The sequence below is a fragment of the Barbatula barbatula genome (assembly GCF_947034865.1).
Source record: "Barbatula barbatula genome assembly, chromosome: 17".
In the NCBI taxonomy this organism is placed as follows: Eukaryota; Metazoa; Chordata; class Actinopteri; order Cypriniformes; family Nemacheilidae; genus Barbatula; species Barbatula barbatula.
In genome coordinates this window covers 4,127,966-4,147,220 of record NC_136780.1, presented here as the reverse complement: position 1 = coordinate 4,147,220, position 19,255 = coordinate 4,127,966, and the positions used below count along the sequence as shown (strand labels likewise).

At 39.6% G+C, this 19,255-nt stretch overlaps 1 protein-coding gene across 2 annotated transcripts in view; it reads left to right on the top strand.

Annotated features, from left to right (window-relative positions):
* The window catches only part of chchd6a (coiled-coil-helix-coiled-coil-helix domain containing 6a), a 44,874-nt gene that overhangs the window by 9,797 nt on the left and 15,822 nt on the right, over window positions 1-19,255 (top strand). Inside the window, exons 6-9 of one of the 2 annotated variants that reach the window (XM_079477996.1) lie at window positions 2,117-2,140; window positions 3,748-3,831; window positions 10,067-10,137; window positions 18,210-18,345. In XM_079477996.1, the coding sequence (XP_079334122.1) occupies window positions 2,117-2,140; window positions 3,748-3,831; window positions 10,067-10,137; window positions 18,210-18,345 (315 nt within the window). The remainder of the gene's footprint in view (window positions 1-2,116; window positions 2,141-3,747; window positions 3,832-10,066; window positions 10,138-18,209; window positions 18,346-19,255) is intronic. The other variant, XM_079477997.1, reaches the window with a different exon arrangement.

Sequence of the window (19,255 nt, the reverse complement as noted above, 5' to 3'; positions counted from 1 at the left end):
ACCTTTAAATCATTGAAAGATCCGTTTAATTATAAAACAATATTTGAGCTCTGATTAGTTGGAGAACCGTGTTCGAAGTCATTGGAAAGAAATTACGCTTTTGCTGCAATGCGACAGGATATTAGACAGCAAAAATTAGACCATTTATTCATAATACAATTGCATGTTTTCCTAATGCATTCCTAATAAAAACGCATACATTAAATAGTTCACCCAAAAAAATGTTCAGAATTGACAACATCACATCATACCAAACCTTTTTCTTTCTTCTGCAAAACACAAAAGAAGATATTTTGAAGAACGTTAATAACTACACAACATCGGCCCCCATTCACTTCCATTCTGTTCCACAGAAAGTCAAATACAAGTTTTGATCAACGCAAATAAAAGAGTTTTGATGGCGAATAAAGGAGGACAGGTTTTGTGCGAACTATCCCTTTAAAGATCTTGCTGTTTTATCTACATTTACATTTAGTCATTTAGCAGACGCTTTTATCCAAAGCGACTTACAAAGAGTTCGCGGAGCAATAAGCAATGTCTGGGCTTAATAAATGGCTTAACACACAAATAGCTTAACAGCCTTAAATTTAAAAGTTAAATACAAATAAATCAATTCTAGTAAACACCAAAATAAGAATTAGAACAGAATTAATTATGTGTCTAATTTCGAGCTGATGTTTTGGACTCAAATGTGCAATATGAACCATATTTCCTCTCGTGTTGGGGTTTTTGGTTTTTACTCAACCTTTTCTTCGCTTATCTCTGTAGATCCATGTGAGCCCTGGCAGTGCGAGCGCTTGGCTTCAGCAAGCAGACCAGATTACCCTCTCCTTCCTGTTCATTAAATACGTGTGAAATGCCCTGCTGTGGCTCCCATAATGAGCAGCGATTCCATACTACATAATGCGTTTGTTAACACCCAATTTACAGTTGAATTTTAAAAGCCCTTGGAGACTTATGCTTCGCCTTTTACAGCTGCCATTTCTCATTTTGTATTTAACTGGTCAAACACAGAAAGTTGACTTTAAATGTAGACAGTAGCGGGTAGAGTGGATTTTGCAATTTTTATTAAAACTATCTTTTAAATATTTAGTGAAACGGTGCATAGTGACAACATGAAATCAGTTAATTTTATTTATGAATTGAATCTATTTCATTGTGTTTTTTCAACTTTTGTTTTTGCTTTCGTAGTCAGGGTTGTTTGGGTTTATAAGGTATGTTGGGTACTTGTGTCCTGTGTGGTTTCTTGCTGAAACATGTCTGACCTCACATCTTTCTTATGGTATATAGTAGGCCTGTGATTAATCGCATCTAGAAAAAGTTTGTGTTTTCATAATAATCATATACGTCAGTATTTGGGTACCAAAATCTGGTGGATCGCATACTGGATATTTCCGGGGACTGATAAGTATTTATTTTTGTATTAATAAACACAAACATACACACATTTAATCATTTTTATATTATAATTAAATACAAAGTTAATACAAAAACTACAAAATGAATATTCACAGTACACAGACATACTGTATATTACGTAAACACAAACTTTTATTCTGGATGCCATTATTCACAAAGATTCGCAATTAATCGTTGAACAGCCCTAGTTGGTTTTATGTTAGCACAGATGATGGAGCACCATCTCCCAATCTTAAAAGGGGTGGTTACCCAAAAATAAAAGTTGTCATTTATTCACCCTTATGATGTTCAAAACCTGTACATCATAACCTGACTCTTGCGAAGTGAGGACTGTTTGAGAAATGGATTTTTATCCATTTGTGTTTATTCAATGAAAGTCGATGAGACTAATGTTATCTGGTGACCAACATTCTTCAAACTATCTTCTGTTTTAAGAATTGTATATTGTTAGTAATTGTAACCTTCACTAAAAATGTTATAGCCTAAAGTGTTGCTCGGCTTAATACACTAGGAATATTTTTTAAACATTGTTTTTATAGACCTACGGATGTAAGGCATGACAAACATGAGATGGATGTATGTCAATTCCATCTGGGTCTGTTGATCCTGCGTCCTGCACTGCTGCATAATCTCAGTCCTGTCTTTTTTTTCCGTAGTTATGCGTTGAGTGATATGTGTTTTTCTGTTTTCTCTCAAGCCTGCCTCTGAACTGGACGCCTGGGTAAGCACGGCCTATTCTACACCCATTGTTACGTTCTTCCATTCATTTATTCGTTATATGTATCTCCCTCGCTTCTTGTTTCCTCCTCATTTAAACACGGTGTTTGGGTTTTCTTGCATTAAGCCCCGATTGCGAGCATGCAAAGCGTGTCGGCCGTCGTGGCGGGTTCGGAGCTACCCAGCTAGAAAATTGCATACGATGCGAGTGCTGATGGAGGTGATTTACTGCTCGCTTTAGACAGGAGGCAGAGGAAGGGGGTGATTATGCATGCCCGTAATTTGGGGTTGTGCTTTGTTGTGCACTGTTGTCGGCCTGCTACAGTACATGCGCCTCTCTCCCGGTCAGCGCCACGGGGTGTCTCTCCACCACAGCATGCATGTGTGTTTTGTGCAGGTGTGTGTGATTGTGTGAATGCCATATCCCGCTGGGCTTAATGTATCCATGCCTCGTACAGTTGCGGAATGAGGGAAGCTAATTACAGGGAGGGTGTGTGTGGTTCATTGGCGAGCGTGTTAGTGTGCCGGTTTCTCCGTTCCCTTGCTCCTTTTCCTGTTAAATATCATTTTGTAGCATTTAACGTTTGTGCGTTAGTGTTGCATGTGCGTAAATGTTAAATGGCACTATTGTGTCTCTGTTGCTGCTCACAGATTGTATGTTTTTATCATCTTTCACTTGAAGCACCCGGGTTTGGCTGTCATAAGAAATCACCTTCAGACTTGCGTTTGTCAGTATCTTTCTATACTCACGTCCCTCTCAGTTTCTTTGTTGGATTCCCTCCATCTTATTAATCCTCTTTGGTGATTTGTGTTTTTTTTTTTCAAAGGCTGAAAATCGTACACCAGCTGTCCATTTCAAAAATGTCTGGCAGAGTCATCAGAATGGTTTTAAAAGCTTTCGTCCATGCTGTCAAATTGAATATGCAACGTTAATTGCGAGCGAAGCCTCCTCAGTCCAGCTACTCTTGAATATGGTCAGCCGTTTTGGGCCAGTCTGGACATATGCTGCTGAAGGAATTTGCTAACTCAACACCCAAAAACTTAAACCTTGACGAACCCCAAAGAAATGCCAACAAATACAGACATTTCAGAGACGACAGTTGGACTTCGGATGTCCTAAGCTTATAAGCCTTATGGTTTGAAAATGTTTTAAAACATATCGGCAAGTGGATCACTGTCCTGTGCGTTTCAGTTTGTCATATTTTCTAGCTAAAAGCAGGGCTCAACAATGTTTTTGTCTTTGCATATGGGTCACTAGTTTAGATTTGTTCTGTGCCAAATGGCAATATTTTTATTGGCATCATCACAAACGATACACTTTATATATATATATATATATCAATATATTTTTGTATGTGCAAGAGAGAAACTATAATTTCGAATCTTTGTTCTGTGGAATTCAAAAGAAGAAATTTTGAGATGTTTTCGTGGTTTTGTGTCCATACTCCATACATTGGATTGTTTGTTTACCAACATTCTTCAAAATATCTTCATCCGTGTCAAGTAAAAGAATGAAAGTCATACCACAGTTTAGTAAACAAATAGATAACCAGTAAAAAAAGATGAACAATATTTCTACATCTGAATGACAACAATTATCTTTCTTAACAGGGGAAACAGCTGGATAAGAAGGAGGCGGAGCTAAAGGCCCTGAATGCTTTCTACAGGGAGCAGATTGCACAGCTAGAAAAGAAGGTTGGTGATATCCTGTCAAACAAGAAGTTGATCATATTTGGATTTCAGATGTTTTAAATGTTTTGACTGTCATCGGGTTGAATACCAATGTTCATACTTGTAGTGTGTAAATTCGAAAATATCATGCTAAGGCTCCCCTGCAGTTACTTTATTATTTTTTTTGATGTCAAAAATCTCCTTTTTAAGTACTCCCGTCCTGTATAATTTTCTCAGCCGGTTCCTGACATTTTGGAGAAATAAAACGGGAAGCTTTGGGGAATGTATGCACTAGCATAAAGGCTTCTTAGAATCAGTGGGGGGTTAAAAAATCGCCCCCCACGCTGTCGTGTTTTCCAGTTTGTGGCCGATGTGAGATGCATGTTTGTACGGCATTGCCATGATTTTGTGTTTAGTCAAGAGATAAAGCCCAAATGGGACTGTTTTCCACAGCCCGACCTTCAACCATCCTCTGTGAATGGCTTGACAAAGATCACAATGGTCTATATGCCACCAAAGTGGGAATCTGAAGAGCAGGCGCTCCGTTGAACGGGCGGCAATGGCAGCTGCCTTTATCCGCCGGGTTCACACCTTGATTGACCTCCATTGGTGTAAAAAAACGAATAAAGTTACGTTAAATGGAAAGGGCATTGCTCGGGGGGGTGAGGGGCAATGCAGCAGAAAGTGCTTTAGCCGGAGACTCCAAACTATTCAGCTATTGGCAAATGAAGTCAGAGTCGCTCTCCAAGATTTGTGATTTTCCTCAGTCCCCATCTTATTCGTTTTCTCTGTTTGCCCTCCCTCACCCTTTTCCTGCTCTCTCTCTCTCTCTCTCTCTCTCTCTCTCTCTCTCTCTCTCTCTCTCTGAGGTCTTATCGACTGCATGCAGCAGGCAAAAAGACAGATTTGCTTCTGCCGTAGGAAAGTGGTCCAGCGTGTAACAGCGACCATGCTGTAAGCAAGTGGGCGTCCATAAAAAAGGCTGTTTTTTTGGTTGGTTGAGTTACCATATTTCCCACAATCCAGAACTACCAACAAAGAAATATTATAACCTAGTTGCATAGAAACAAATTAATCAGTTTTTTGCATTCTGCATTCTGCATTGCATTCTGGGTAACTCAGCTCCTGTATTGAACCAAATTTTAATTTGATGCTACCATGCAATAGTTGTATGTCGTACATGAAATATTGTAAAGTAAGAAAAACACTGTATTCAAAGCAAAGTAGTTGAATATGGTTGGAACAAATCGCATCGCAAGGCCGTTTCTCCTTTTATGTTTATTTATGGCGTCCATTTTCTATTCATTGACTAAAGAAACTCATTAGAGGCAATTTTTGTACCCCCGTGAAACGTCTTATTCAGAACGGTCCCAGCCACCTTGACGGCTTTAGAGAGATAATTCTTCTTTATTTGACTCTCGCTGTGTTCAGGCGCTCTTGCTTTGTTCACATAAGCTTTACTAAGAGAGTTGCTCACTCACTGGGTTGAAGAATTGCCTTTTTGTTTATTCACTTTGGGCCCAGTGATTCAGGGGAAGGAGATGGAGATGAATGTTTTGGGTACACGCTTCATTGTGATGAGAAAACAAAGGATTGCAAAGGGAAATATTAACACTGGGATGGCATCCATGGTGGCTTTGCCGGGCTGATAATTTAACGCTCGTGTCTCACGAAAGAGGGGATTTGTTCCATGGTGTACAGTTAACGTTGTTTGCACGCAGCAGATTTACGCTCCGCTGTCTTTGAGACTTAATTCGTGTTTCGTTTCAAGTCTGAGACAGGTTTATAATGCAGTTTCAATCGCCATTGCCACTTTGTCTGCCTGCCTGTACTGAATGTATGTTGCTAATATTTCAGTGGACATTTACTAGTAAATTACATTGAATGATAAAGTACCAAATGTGCTCTGTTTGTTTTGAACGATCAGATTATATTTATTTTTGTGATGCTGATGCAAGTAAAATGAGTATGAATCTACATTTTTTAATAAACAATCTATTCTCGACCTAAGGCTTAAAGTCAATGTGAAAAGTCAATTGCAACCCCTTTTTCTTTTGTAATGACATTGACAGTGCAAAGGAAAATTTATGAGACCACTCGAACACTTTTCAGATTTTCTGAAGTTATTTTTAGGTATATGTTTAAGTAGGAATAGCGATATTTCTGTAAATCATTACTATTGTTTCGTTATGATTGTTAATATCATACACTGGTGAATGCTCAAAATACTAGAAACTTATTTGAACTAAAAAGTTAAATTTAGCAGATTTTTCCATCTTATTTTCTTTGATGACCGACTGACTAAGGTGCCTTGAAATGTACATCTTTGATTTGATGCATTTGTCGGTTGTTGACAAATAAATATGTAAATGTGTCCTATGCTGTGATTGCAAAAGTTTTTAATGCTATTTTATATTATAAAAATGAATATGAATTATAATGTTTTTTATTGTTGCTGTGTCACACCATAGGAAACACGTATAGTATTTTTGTCAACTACTCATCTAAAACCGGGTTTTAGGGCGGGACATATTAAGTGGCCCCTCCCCCTTTTAGTTTACCTAATGTGGTAAGATGTCTGAATGTCTGAAATTGTATCTTGTGGTCTGTGTTTGGTTACAATATAACAATTTATTTTTTGTTTTATTTATATTATATTGTACACAATTTTTTATTAAATTAAATTAAACTACTCCACAGTTATTGATTCTCTACTGGTCTCCTGGAATTTAAGTTTGGGCCACGTAACATTCGTGTATGTCGTTTCCTCTGAAACCGTATGTAGATATCCTCAATGTTTCAAATGATTTAACAGCCCAAAACTTTGCATTCATAATAAAATACGTCAAACCTTAATTTTGATTTCACGGGGACTTGTTGCACATTATAACATTCTGTTATTTTACAGGCGATAAGGATACGGTTAACTAAATGTATGCCCCAAGTGTTCCATCAGGGCATAAGGGGCGGGGGGTCTGCATCGTGTCATTCTCCATCGCTGGCTCAGAGCAGACACAGACTGCGAGGATTGATGGCGACCTGGTGCTAATTACTGTGCGATCATCATAAACAAACATTCTACATTGGAAGCCCTCCTCTTCCTCCCCTACATGCACGCTGGCTGTCTCGCACACTGAGCTTACAGATGAACTCTCTTCTGTCTAATAGCAAATTGGATCAACCTAGTGTGTCAGATGCCCCAGTATTTATATTTACCTCATTACAAGAAAGCAGCGTTTGCCAAAGGGATCACAGCCTGGCAATGAAAGGCGGACAGAGTGTTTACAGTCAGGCTTTAGTTGCTGTTTGACAGAGTTAGAGCGACGGGAGAAGGATAATGCAGACATTTGGCATGTCTGTTTAGACTGCTGTTACCCCAGCAGGGGAAGAGGATGTTGTTATGGAGTGGGGGGTATATTCACAACAGACCTCGGGATGGGAACGGCATATCCATGCAATCTCTGCAATCTCAGTCGCCGTCGATGGCAGGTGCGCTTGAAGAAGTCTACTAATCTTGCCACTGCAGGGAGGTTCTCCTCGCCATAAATGCCTTTTACCGTGGCGGACGTAGCGTTTCTCTCGTCTTTTTGAAGGTGGCAGGCATAATCGCTTCACACCCATAAATTCTGCCAAAGACGCCAAGTTAGCGCCACTGAAAGCAAAGGCTGTAAACAGCAGCATCCCGCCACCGTTTTGAATTAGCACTAGCGCTTCCTAATCCCGCTAAAGCTTCCCCACTCATGTCTGCGTCCTGCTCTCAGCCGCCTCGCGCTCTCAAGACAAGATTTTTTTTATTGCTCTGCCGTTTTAGACTACCTAGCCTTCTCCCCTGTCACTAGTTGCTAAGCACTTTGAAGCACTTGAAGCGTGGGTACGAGATAATAATCCGCCTGAAATCCTCGCAGCCGGGCTGACACGTTGTCAAAGGGAGACCTCGCTCTTGAAAACTCCCTAACCGGCTGCTGTACACTTCACCTGGACAGGCTCACCATCTCTGGCCCGGGGTGCCCGTGCCTGGTGCAGTATCTGAAAGGAATTTACTTCAAAGCTGGGAAACCGATTCATTTAAAATATCTGTTGAATTTTCTGCGTGCTTGGATATATGTTGGTGTCAGGGGCTCCAGGGGTGTAATAGCTCGTTGACTCTGTAATGACAGAGAGCGGGAGCAGCATTACAATAAAAATGCTGGAGAAGCGCATTCTGGGTTTTGCATGCGTTTTTGCTTCTTGGCGTGGTAATGCTGATGCATTTAAAAGAGGGTGATTATGTTGGGTTTGCTTATTCAGGCTTACGAAAATTATCATATTTATGTTTCTCTTTCTTGATATTGTTTGTTTAATCACACAAAGGAAATGGTCCCAAACCTTAAAAGTACAAATCTGTCACTGGTCCCCTTATATGGAATTCACCATGTTGTTTTCACAGTAGCCCTAAGCAGACAAACTGTTCTACAGAAGTCCCATGTCAGCCACCGTATTGCTTTGAAAGGGAGGGGTGGAGTGAGCCGTTGGTTGCAATTTACAACCTCACCACTGGATGCCGCTAAATTTCATACACATTTTTCCACTTTAACCGAAAATAATTGTCACATTTAACGAGTGCTTTATTATATTTTACACATTTTAATAGTTAAACTTTTAATAGTTTTTTCCATTCAGAAAACAAATAGCGTACAGAAAATGAATAGGAAGTAGTTGGGATTGCAGGTGCAAGTCTGTTAGTTTGTTTGTTTCATGACTGCAATTTGGCAAACTCCTCAAATAACATTATTTTTATATTTACTTATTGCAAACTTGGTTGCATAGATTCTCCAACGTCGATGTCCGTCACAGGAATTAGAAAGTATCACTGGAAATACCCCCGTGATGAAGCGAAACATTTACTGAATTGGCTGTTTAAATAGGCAAGGGTGCCGCTGGCGGTCAGTGCCAGGCGAAGGGAATGACAAAGCAGGTGCCAGCTGCGTGATTATACCTAACAAATGCCTTCCTGCTGTGCAGCTATAGGAAGTGCTTCCCCGTGCTAATGTATGCAGGGAACCAAGAGGGCTTTTTCATATGTATAACCCTTATCTTTTTCTTTTAATGTTCTCATTTAGAATCACTTGTTCATGTCAACCATATATCCATTTATCCAGTGGCCATTGATGAATAGCTGCGGTGATGAAGGTCAGATAGTATTATGTGGTAAAAAAGACATTGAAAAATGTCATGGATGCTTTTTAAGTATCCAAAGACCCCATGTGTATCTCAATAGTTGCGTTAAATCTGCACGGTACTGTGTTTTGGTTAGTCTGGGGTTTGGAGTCTCAATCTTATTATTGAGGATTAGTTTTCTTTCACAGCATTAAAGTGGGGATTCACCTAAAAAGGAAAATTAAAATATATATTTGTTTGTGTTCTGCGGAAGAAAGAAAGTCAAACAGGAATTGAAATGACAGGAGGTTGAGTAAATGGGTGAATTAAAGATCTGTTAGGAATGACGCTCTAAAGTGGTACTGATACAGGACTTGTTTTTAGGTCAGTGTGGCCTAAATCCTGCAAAACGGCATCATCCTCTCTTTTGTCGTCCTAATGGTTTATGCTCTTTACACAAGCAAAACTTTGCAGACCATTTTTGTTTTAAAGGTGCACCACTTATTCATAATTTGGATATTTTTCATGTTTTTATTTCGCTTGTATATGTAGGTTCAAAATCTTGTGCAATGTCTTGGCATAAATCACATAAACAGAATATTTATGTCTTTGCATAAATCACATAAACAGAATATTTTTTAGCAAAATAAGTTGTCTAATGATGATAATTGTGGTCTTAATTAGTCTAAAAATAGTCCCAAAATGAAAGACTGGCATCTTTAAAAAAACATTTCCAAACTCTTGCTTTATCTCTTCATGCCTCTTCATCTTCAACTAAATATAGCAAGGACTTTCTGCGGAGTTACACTAAATGCAGAAGATACAAAAATAAAAATAAAACGTATTTTTACTAGCATTCTCTAGGCTGAGTTTAGCAGCAGCAAGTATTTTCTAGTTTTAATGCTGTTACCTATTTGAGATCATCATTCGTTTTGAACTTTGCACTGTAAATACTCTAACCGTCTAAATAAGATCATCATCGAATACTTAAATATTTACATTTTTTCTGTCTGTAGCTTTAGGCTAGCTTGACTGCTTTGAAAGTACTGTATCTTGTAGAGAATCCCATATCTTATATTTATTTTTAGCTGATAATAAGTTTTATAACTTGCTTGTGTTTCAGAATGAAGAACGATTCAAGATGTCCGCCGAACAGTTCCACACCGCTGCGGCCCGAAGTGAAGCCAATATAAAGTCAGTACAAATTATACACCACAACAACACAAACACTGATGTTTTAATACCCAGTATTTAAATTATAAGTAATGTGTAAACATGAGAATACAATTTATAAAAAAGATAAAAAGTACTGATAATGTTTTGGGTTCAAGGCAGGACAAGTCAAAAGTTTCTTGAATCTCTGAATATTTTTATTGATGTATTTTGAATTGCCTTTATACTAAATATTTGTCATTAGAATGTGAAGACATGAAAGGGAATAATTTAGTCAAGTTGGTGTAAAAGTCAATTTCACGAGAGGGCCTCGGAGGTTGAGGTGTCAATTTTGAAAAGTTGATGTAGACATTACGAAAAAAACAAGACAGATAATAAAAGTGGTTATTTTGTTCTACCTGAAAACCACCCTATAATAACCTCCACTTTTTTGAGACTTTTTAGTGCCTCGAAGATGTTTCATTAAATTAATGATCATGTTAGCAGCAAGGTAAGCCTTTCTGTGCACTGCTAGTTTACTCCCTGAAATACTCCATAATTGATGATAAGGTCAAAAGCGTGGCTCTGCCGTAGCCTTGCTCCGTTGCTTTCAAAGGAAAATGGCCTGGTTTCTATGGAGATAGGTCATCTCTGTCCTTTCTCGGCAAATGGTGAAATGAAAGAAAGTGCATCTTGGGAGAGTAGAACATGCTAGGAAGGACAGGCAGATTCTCATTAACTTTAATATAACATCCAAGGCTCTGCAACAAACATTGATTATTATTCTTTGCTTTCATGTTCTTGGCCTTTTCTTTCATATTAAACGCTATGATACAGTGAAACGTGCCTGCATTATTTATATGAACGTGTCGTCATTGTATTTGGAAATGAGTTGGGCAAATAAGCTATTTTCAATAAAAAGTATGCTTGTTAGCGCTAATACGAAAGACTTGATTTCAAATGCAAGCATTGCTGTGTTTCAGTGCATTTAGCAAATGATAAAATCAGATTGTCTGTGTTTAGTAAAGAGGATGCGTGTGTTGTGCAGAAATATTGTATGGAAAAACTCTTTTATCATATGCAGGCCTAGTCGAAAAAGCCTCAATGAAGCGACTCGTAGTATCGTTGAGATAAAATTGCGGTCGAGATTTCATTAAAGCCAATACCTTTTTATTCTGTGTAGGATAAACAGACACGTTCTCACTGGGTTGAAATGAACCTCTGACTGCTGTAATTAATGCAGATTGTTTGTAGCTCCTCACGACCCTTCAGCCGCCCCGAGCCGCTCACTATTCACTGCGGCTAGAGGATCTTTGCTTTAACAAATTTTTCCTCTTCCCCTCATTTATCTGTCTTCTCCATCTCGGTACTCTGTCTCTTGCACTTTCCGGACACTCTCTCTCTGTCTCTAGAACTAAACTTTTTCTATTTGTTAGTCTGGGTTCTGGTATGTTTTCTTTACAGGAATTTCAGACGATCTTCATTTCAGTCAGCAGGACTGGATGTTACATAAACAGTTCACCCAAAAATTCTGTCTTCATCTTTAATTACCCTCACGTTGCTCCAAATCTATATAAATGTATTTGTTCAGATGAATGCAGAGGAAGATATTTGGTATGCTTGTAACCAAACAGTTCGTCATTGAAAAATTGCTTTATAACTTTCTTTGTTCTGTTGAACACCAAAGAAGATATTTTGAAGAATGTAGTCAATGGTGGCATTGAACATTGTTTGGTTTTCTTCCAAATATCTTTCTCTGTGTTCATCATAAGCTAATGCATGAACTAATGTTGACAAATACAACCTTACAGGAAAGTCGAATAAATATTCATTTTAATAAATTTTGAAAGCTTTCCACGAAAGCGTCTACCATCTTTTAACAACCTCAAAGCTTACAGTCTGTCTCCGAAGGTTTGTATGTTATTGCGAAAAATGTTTACCTCTGTTGATATTTGAAATGGCAGTCTTATATCCGGAGGCCTGTTATTGAGTCTGGCGGGTCCTCCTAACCACTCACGGAACAAAGCACTTTATGTGTTTTCTGTGCATTTGTGAAAACGTTCGCAATCATTCAGACATTTCTAAATTCTTGAATTCATCTCTTGAAGTTGCCTTGTGTGACAATGCAAAAATAACACTTTTGACCGTTAAACCTACAGATGGCTTGTGACTCATCTCTCCCAGCATGCTTTGTGCTAGATTTAAATGGGGATTTGGAACGATAATCACACAAGGCCGTTCCGGTATGGCGTAGCGAGCTCTCGCAGAGTGCGCTTGATTTATGTGTAAGCTTGTTTCCCCTCGTCTTTCTTGAATCTCGCAGGTTTCATGCCAGCTGTCGTTGAGTGACAGTCATAGGTGCAAGATCATTTAGATGAGGAGACTTCTATGAGGTTACACAAATGATGTTGGCGTCTGGGTAATGAGCTCTCTCTGGGGATGACCCGTCTGCCAATCAGAGCGTAGATAAACATCTGTACCAGCCTACCTTGTAGATGTTTGTCTTTGATGGAAGCGAATGACCTTCTCTGGTTTTAACAGCTTGCATGAAAAATGTGTTGAAGGTTTGCTTGAGAAAAGGATAACCTGCAGTGCTTTTGGTTCTGTAAGGTGGTGCTTTGTTTTTGTCCATCAATTAACGGGATCGAAGTATGCAATCGGAGTCAAATGAGTGATGAGTTTTGTAAATCACATGTTGATTTCATGTCGGGTTTAAATTTGAGTTGCCAAATCATTATTTTTCCTAATTTCTGCACTGGCTTAGGTACAGTTTGTTCTATCAATTCAATCCACTTGTTGGCAGTGGTATGCCTGGCAGCTTTAGCGGGCGGTTTTGCTCCTCTACCTGCGTGGAGCTGATGTTTTAATCCTGGTTTTAATCCCCGAGGGTACGGCAGGCTCCAGACCTCTGACTCCTAGAGCATGACAGGGCCGCAGCTTAATCCTCACCAGCCTTGAGCCGCTCAGATATCCCTCTCTCGCCCGCTTCTCCCGGCACGTAGAGCTGTGAGATGGCCCGGGGCCGTCCTGCCCTATCCTGAGGCGAGAACTGTGGTAGATCTGATAACTTAAATTAAAAAACGCCTGCGGAGGAACTGCGGTCTAGCCGAGGTGAATTACTTAACCTACGGTGCTGTTAAGAATCTCAGCTGTACCCGTTTGTCGGTGCGTGGATTGAGTGAATTTGTTTGAAACCAGGTTTGGTTGAAACCAGATTGGTTTGAATCTGTTAAGGGTCTATACATGGCTGTTGTTAGTGGGTGAACCTTTTGAAGAAATGTCTAGGTCATTTTAAACAAACAAACAAACATGCATATACAGTATATATATATATATTTAAAGGTTCATTATATAATGCAAGTAATGTTTTATAGCATAATGAAAATTAAGCCTATTTTCTGAACTATTACACTTCCCCCAATTACAAATGTCAAAAAATTAAGTAATACAGTAACAAAAATCATCCTGTTCAAATAGATGTACAAGTACAGTAAAAATCCTTACAGTAAAAAGTCCTTAAACAGGCTTGATTTAGTTTTTTCAGCTCATTATATAATTTCCCATATTTATAAATTTTGTAATGAAATATGACTTGAACATATCGCTAAAAGAATAAGATGCATCCCATCGTGTTATTTTAAAGCCAGATGTAGTGAGAATGAATAGAATAAAGAAACATTGACAAAACAGATGTGTTGACTTCCTGTTGATCTCTGCGCTTCGTGGTGATGCTAACTCTTTAGAAGCGTTTTGCACTTTTGAAAAAAGCAGACGAAAAGAGCGAGAACCGCGTCTGGTCATCGTCACGCTTGGTCTGCCTTCCTAGCAAACTTCCCCGCTCCGTGGCAGCCAATTATATTGTATAAGCCAGGCAATTGTTGTTATTTTGCGACGGATGTTGTTTGTGGTCTGTCAGAGGAAAGATTCTCATTAGAGGCGATTTTGGCTGTGAGGGTGGGTGGGAGAGAGCTGGGACTTGGTCACCAGTCTTTGATTTAACCCAGCCACATTACAGCACTTGCTCGTACGTCTTGCGCATTCCAAATGAAAGTAACTGTGTGTTTTTCGTGAGAATTTAGGGCCGCCTTTTTCACACATGCGGGATGATTTGGGGTGTCGAATTTGGCAATAATTATTGTTAAGCAGCATCCTCTCACATTATGCATGCACTTTAATTATTCAAACTAACGGTGAAGCTTTATCTGACAGTGAGTCATCGTTCTCATTTATTATATGGACTTTTTTCTTTGAATTAGAGACTTTTGATTTACTTTTTTATGTAGGCGGTGAAGGAAAGTGGTTTACAGATCTGGAGCCTGATGTATAAACTTTGCAAAGGTTTATCCTTAAAGGTCCATTGTGTATTTTTGTTGAAGATCTTTTGACAGAAATGCAGTATAATATTTAACTTCGTCTTCAGAGGTGTATAAAGACCTTACATAATGTAGCGTTATGTTTTGATTATCTTCATACGAGCTTTTTCTATCTGCATAGAGCGTGGGTCCCCTTGCATGGAATTCACCGCGATGTTTCTACAGTAGCCCTAAAGGTTAAAACTGCTACAGAGCGTGTCTGGTAAATACGTTATTTCTTTCGGCAAAGAAGCGAAAACGTGACGACGACTTTGTTCTGTGTCAGCACCGTAGTCCTTCGAAAGGGAGGAGGGTGTTGTGGACTGAGCTGTTGGTTGCATTTTGCAACCTCACCGCTAGATGCTGCTGAATGTCATAAACTGGACCTTTATAATGTTCACACGCACAGTCAAGAATGTCCGAAAGTTATGCACATGTTTACAAGGTTATTTTAACCCCAATACACTCATTTCAATGCATATTTTGTGTGTAGACCATTTTCCACCTGTTCACACCCTACAGACACACTTCGTGTAAACACCCTTTAAATGGATAGTTCACCCAAAAATATAAATTATATACAGGTTTTTAAGTGACATGACAGCGAATAAATCATGACATCCCTGTAAAATACACCCACCAAATACATGGCGAGATTACAGAGGAACTGAATCTTTGTACAAAAGAGAGATTTAAGAAAGCAAGAACTTTACAGCACGATCACCTCTTGTTCCAAGGAAACGTTCCCCCACCTCGACAACCCCTCACTCGGTCACAGCGGAGTAACATCTCATCTCCGCACCTGTTCCTGTGCAGCGGGCCGAGGGTCACGGAAGTGTGCGTGACTGTTGAGCTCCACCTGATGATTGACTAGGAAGAAGTGAAGTGTCTTCTCAGCACTTCGGACACAGTTACCCTGCGGAGAGGTGTACAACCCTGACCTGCTGCTCGAGCAAAACCAGACCCAGTAATTACCAGCTTTGTCGGATCCCTCCGAGTTCTTTCTCTCTCTCTCGTCCTCTATCTTTTCTCCTCCATCCTCTCTTCATCCTGTCAGGTTAAAGTGGGGCCCATCGCCGCGAAGACGCCGGCCCCTACAGGTGAGATTGGACGGGAGGATTGGAGCTAGGGACGCGGCAGAGGTGGAGAGTGGAGTGAGCTCGTGCTCAGTCAATTGAAAAGCTGTCAGAGCGCGAGCGAGCCCTGGAAGGAGAGTCGTCGAGATAAGGCGAGGTTCTCATCTGCCAGATGAGCTCGAGCGAGGTCGAGGCAACGGCGTCTCTAATCTAGTTAATTTTAGACCCTCGATTCGAAAAACATGTCGAGCCGAACTCCGAGCTGATAAAGGCTCACGGCTTAACCTTTGTATCAAGTTTGATTTTGTGTTTTTGTGTTACCCTCACCTCGCCGTTATTTGTTTATCTTCGTTTCTGGAGCGTTCAGACAGTAATCCCAGTTCGGACCGTTTTTTGTAGCCCCTTAATTCCGCAGTCTTGTTTTTCCTCTTATCAACACAAACTGATTGGAAATAATTAATGAGCGGTCGGCAGCTAAACCTCGCGCGCGGCCTTTGGTATCTAGCAATTTTCAGCCAGCGTACGGTTCCTTAGCATCAGAATAATGAGTTTGTCTTTCCAAGTTACGTGCACATGCTCCTACACGCACCAATGTGTTTTAAGCTAGTTTAATCTTTTGTAGTCGCCTTTTTCTTTGCATTTCATTTCCATATTTTTTTAGTTGCGCTTTGTGCGTTTCCGCCCCGCAAAGGTTTTCTGAAGTCTATGCGCTTTGTTCTGTAGCTCTGCGCTCTGTTAAGGAGATTACAAATAATAGACGAAATTCTCATAATTAACATTTAATCTTTAAACGCAGTTTTATTTATTTACAGATGTGAAACGATCATCGACGAACATTAAACACGCGAGCCTTCGCTCTTCAAAGCGGTCGGCTAATATTTTTATTTAATAACTCGCCTTTAATTTGGTTCAATTCAGTTCAGTCGGGGTTTAAACAAGCCAATTTTCTGCTTCAGACCGCTTTAATAAACCCTCTGCTCTATCAGAAACCTTCTCCAATTCCTGATGAAGGCAGTTTATTTTAAATTAAAGGAGAGTTTCTTATCTACCAGAGCAAAGAATGTGACTACTGTAGTCATTCTTCCTCTCACAGGGTAATTAAAATAAAAAGCGCTTTCTGAGGCTGATAAAAAGCATCTGGATACACAGCGTCCTTCTAACATGCATAGATTTGCTATTGACCAAAGTTTGTTTTCAACATCCTTCTCCAGCGATGAGACGTATGACTCCGCTTGGAAGGAGATCGGCGGATGTCGTATCTTTGGCGATGGTCATTGATGGGTTTTAATTGAATCTGTCTTCGCGACTTGCAAGCGATACCTAAGCCAGGCCGAGGCTTTAAATCGCCTTTCAATTAACTGGGGTGTCCCAAGGAGCTGTTGCGTTGAGGTTAAGCCGAAGGAGAGCCGGGTTTCCTAGATTCACTTTGCTTAATAATCAGTTCAGTGATATCTGGTGTGACATCTTGCTTGCTTTTGTCAATTATGTGGTAAGAGTAGTTAGTGTGATTGAACATTTTGCTGTATGAATCCCAAATTATTCTGCGATTATTTAAAATTGAACACAAGTTAAGTTATTTATTCTTAATCAATGCAACCCAAATGCGGTTTGATTGATTTTACTCGGAATGCACAATAAAAAATGGATTTATCGGTTTTTGCAAATAATCATTTCATTTATATTTTATTGGTTTACAGTTTGAGCATAGATCAACTTTTCCAAATACATTGAGATGTAAAACTGCAGATGATTTACCACCATTTCAGATATGATATTATTTTACATCATTTGTTTAACCTTGCCTATTGTTTACTTTTTAAATAAATTAAAATAATTAAAATATATATTTTTTAATATCATATAATTTTTTTACACCGTTACATTTAATGTCTGTATAAAACACAATTCCCTTTCTTTGTCCTTCTCTTGAAGCCATGCGTGATCAGAGCCTACAACATATTTCGCTATAAATTCGACAATAACGTCATAAATAAATCAATTCCAAGTTTAACGTGATCTCGGAAAAGCTGAATTTTTTTGCACCTTGCATCCGAAGTGATTAGCTCGATCGAACAAATGGCTCTTTAAAATCCATGTATTTGTTTTATACTCGCGTTTCATTTGATCGCTTTTGATGATAAGTTTCAGCAAAGATCTCCGTAAAAATGATTTGAATCAATAACTGTCATCCATACAATCATAGGAACAAGGAGCGCTCTGTTGCGCATTATTAGTACGAGTGAATGCGTTTGTCTGATGTAATGATGATCGACAGGTTATTTGCCGCACGCTCTATTCCTTCAGGGTCTACTGTACAGATGTACCGTGGGGTTTGCCGGGTCTGTTCACCCCCACACCTCCTTCCCGCTCGCAGAGTTATTTATCATAGTTCTTCTAGTCAGTGCCACTCTCGACACCGCTGTTATTAATGAATATCCACTCTGCCGGTAATTCAGTTTAACCTGTCTCCCCGCATTCATTCATTCTACTAAAGCATCCACAGGAAGAGTGGAATTGAGGCTGGGGGGTGTGAGCGAGTCATGCGATTTGTTTTATACTGAATCTTGTGGGGCTTTTTGCTTGTGTTTTGTATAAAGTGTTCACTGCCACTGTGTACAGATTTGTTTTTGTATTTGTTAAAAATACTCCTGGCTTCATGCTCACTGACCTTTTACTTCTTTTGCAGGCCACGTAACGTGGAACCCGTGTGCACCAACCTGCAGGCTCGGATCCTGAACTGTTACAGAGAGAACCGCGAGCAGACACTTCAGTGTTCAGACCTGGCCAGAGAGTACATGCAGTGCATCAATGCTGCCAAGAAGGTATGAAATAATAAATATTCACCCCATGCCCGAATATGTGTACTTCCCTGCTGTATACTATAAAATTATGTTTAGAATGTCCATATAAGCAGGATTTAGGTGATTTGTTGTGGTTCTGTATACAGATGCATTTTATTAAATTGATTTTGATTTTAGTACTCTCAAATTGGCTTTACAAGTCATTTCAGTTACAATTTGAAATCTTAATTTAGCATTTTACTCAAATTGATCCAAATAACGCTGCCGGATCGCGGGTCTACATGTCGTTCTGAATTAGTGAAAACGTTCTTGGCAAATGCTTTCGCTTTCATCCGTCTTTCACTGGCCCAAGCCAACCGAGCCGAGGTCGACTGGGCTGTCGAGGCAGGCTGAACCCACCTGGAGCTCCAGTCGATGATGGACTCTCCCATCGCCAGGCCTTTCGGGTCTGCTTAGGTCACCCCCGATCGGCTACTTTGAGCCGGCTGCAGATGATGCAGCTGAGCTCTTTAAAGCACTTTAAATCCGTGTTTCACATTCTGTGGGATGCTTACGGCGGCCCCAGTCCGTCTCGCACCTGCCAAGAGCATCATCTTTCAAGTCAACTTATTTCAACTTTTTAACTTGGAATGTAATTGGTAAAATTTTGACTTGTAAAGCCTTTGACTGTAAAGAATTTAGTTAATTTAGTAATTTATAATTTAAGGTAGCAAAAACATTAACAGATTAGTGATGAGTCAGGATGATTGACTAATTGTCCAACTGCCAAAGTTGTAGAGTAAAGTCGACTCAAGTTTTCTTGTGGGGCTTTTTTGTCTTATAGTATGATTATTGCATTGTGAGACGGTATCATTCGCTTTTTTCAAATAGTTTTACTTAAACTTGGCTTATAAAGGCCTCCTTACCATACCCTGTTTCACAACACTGTTGA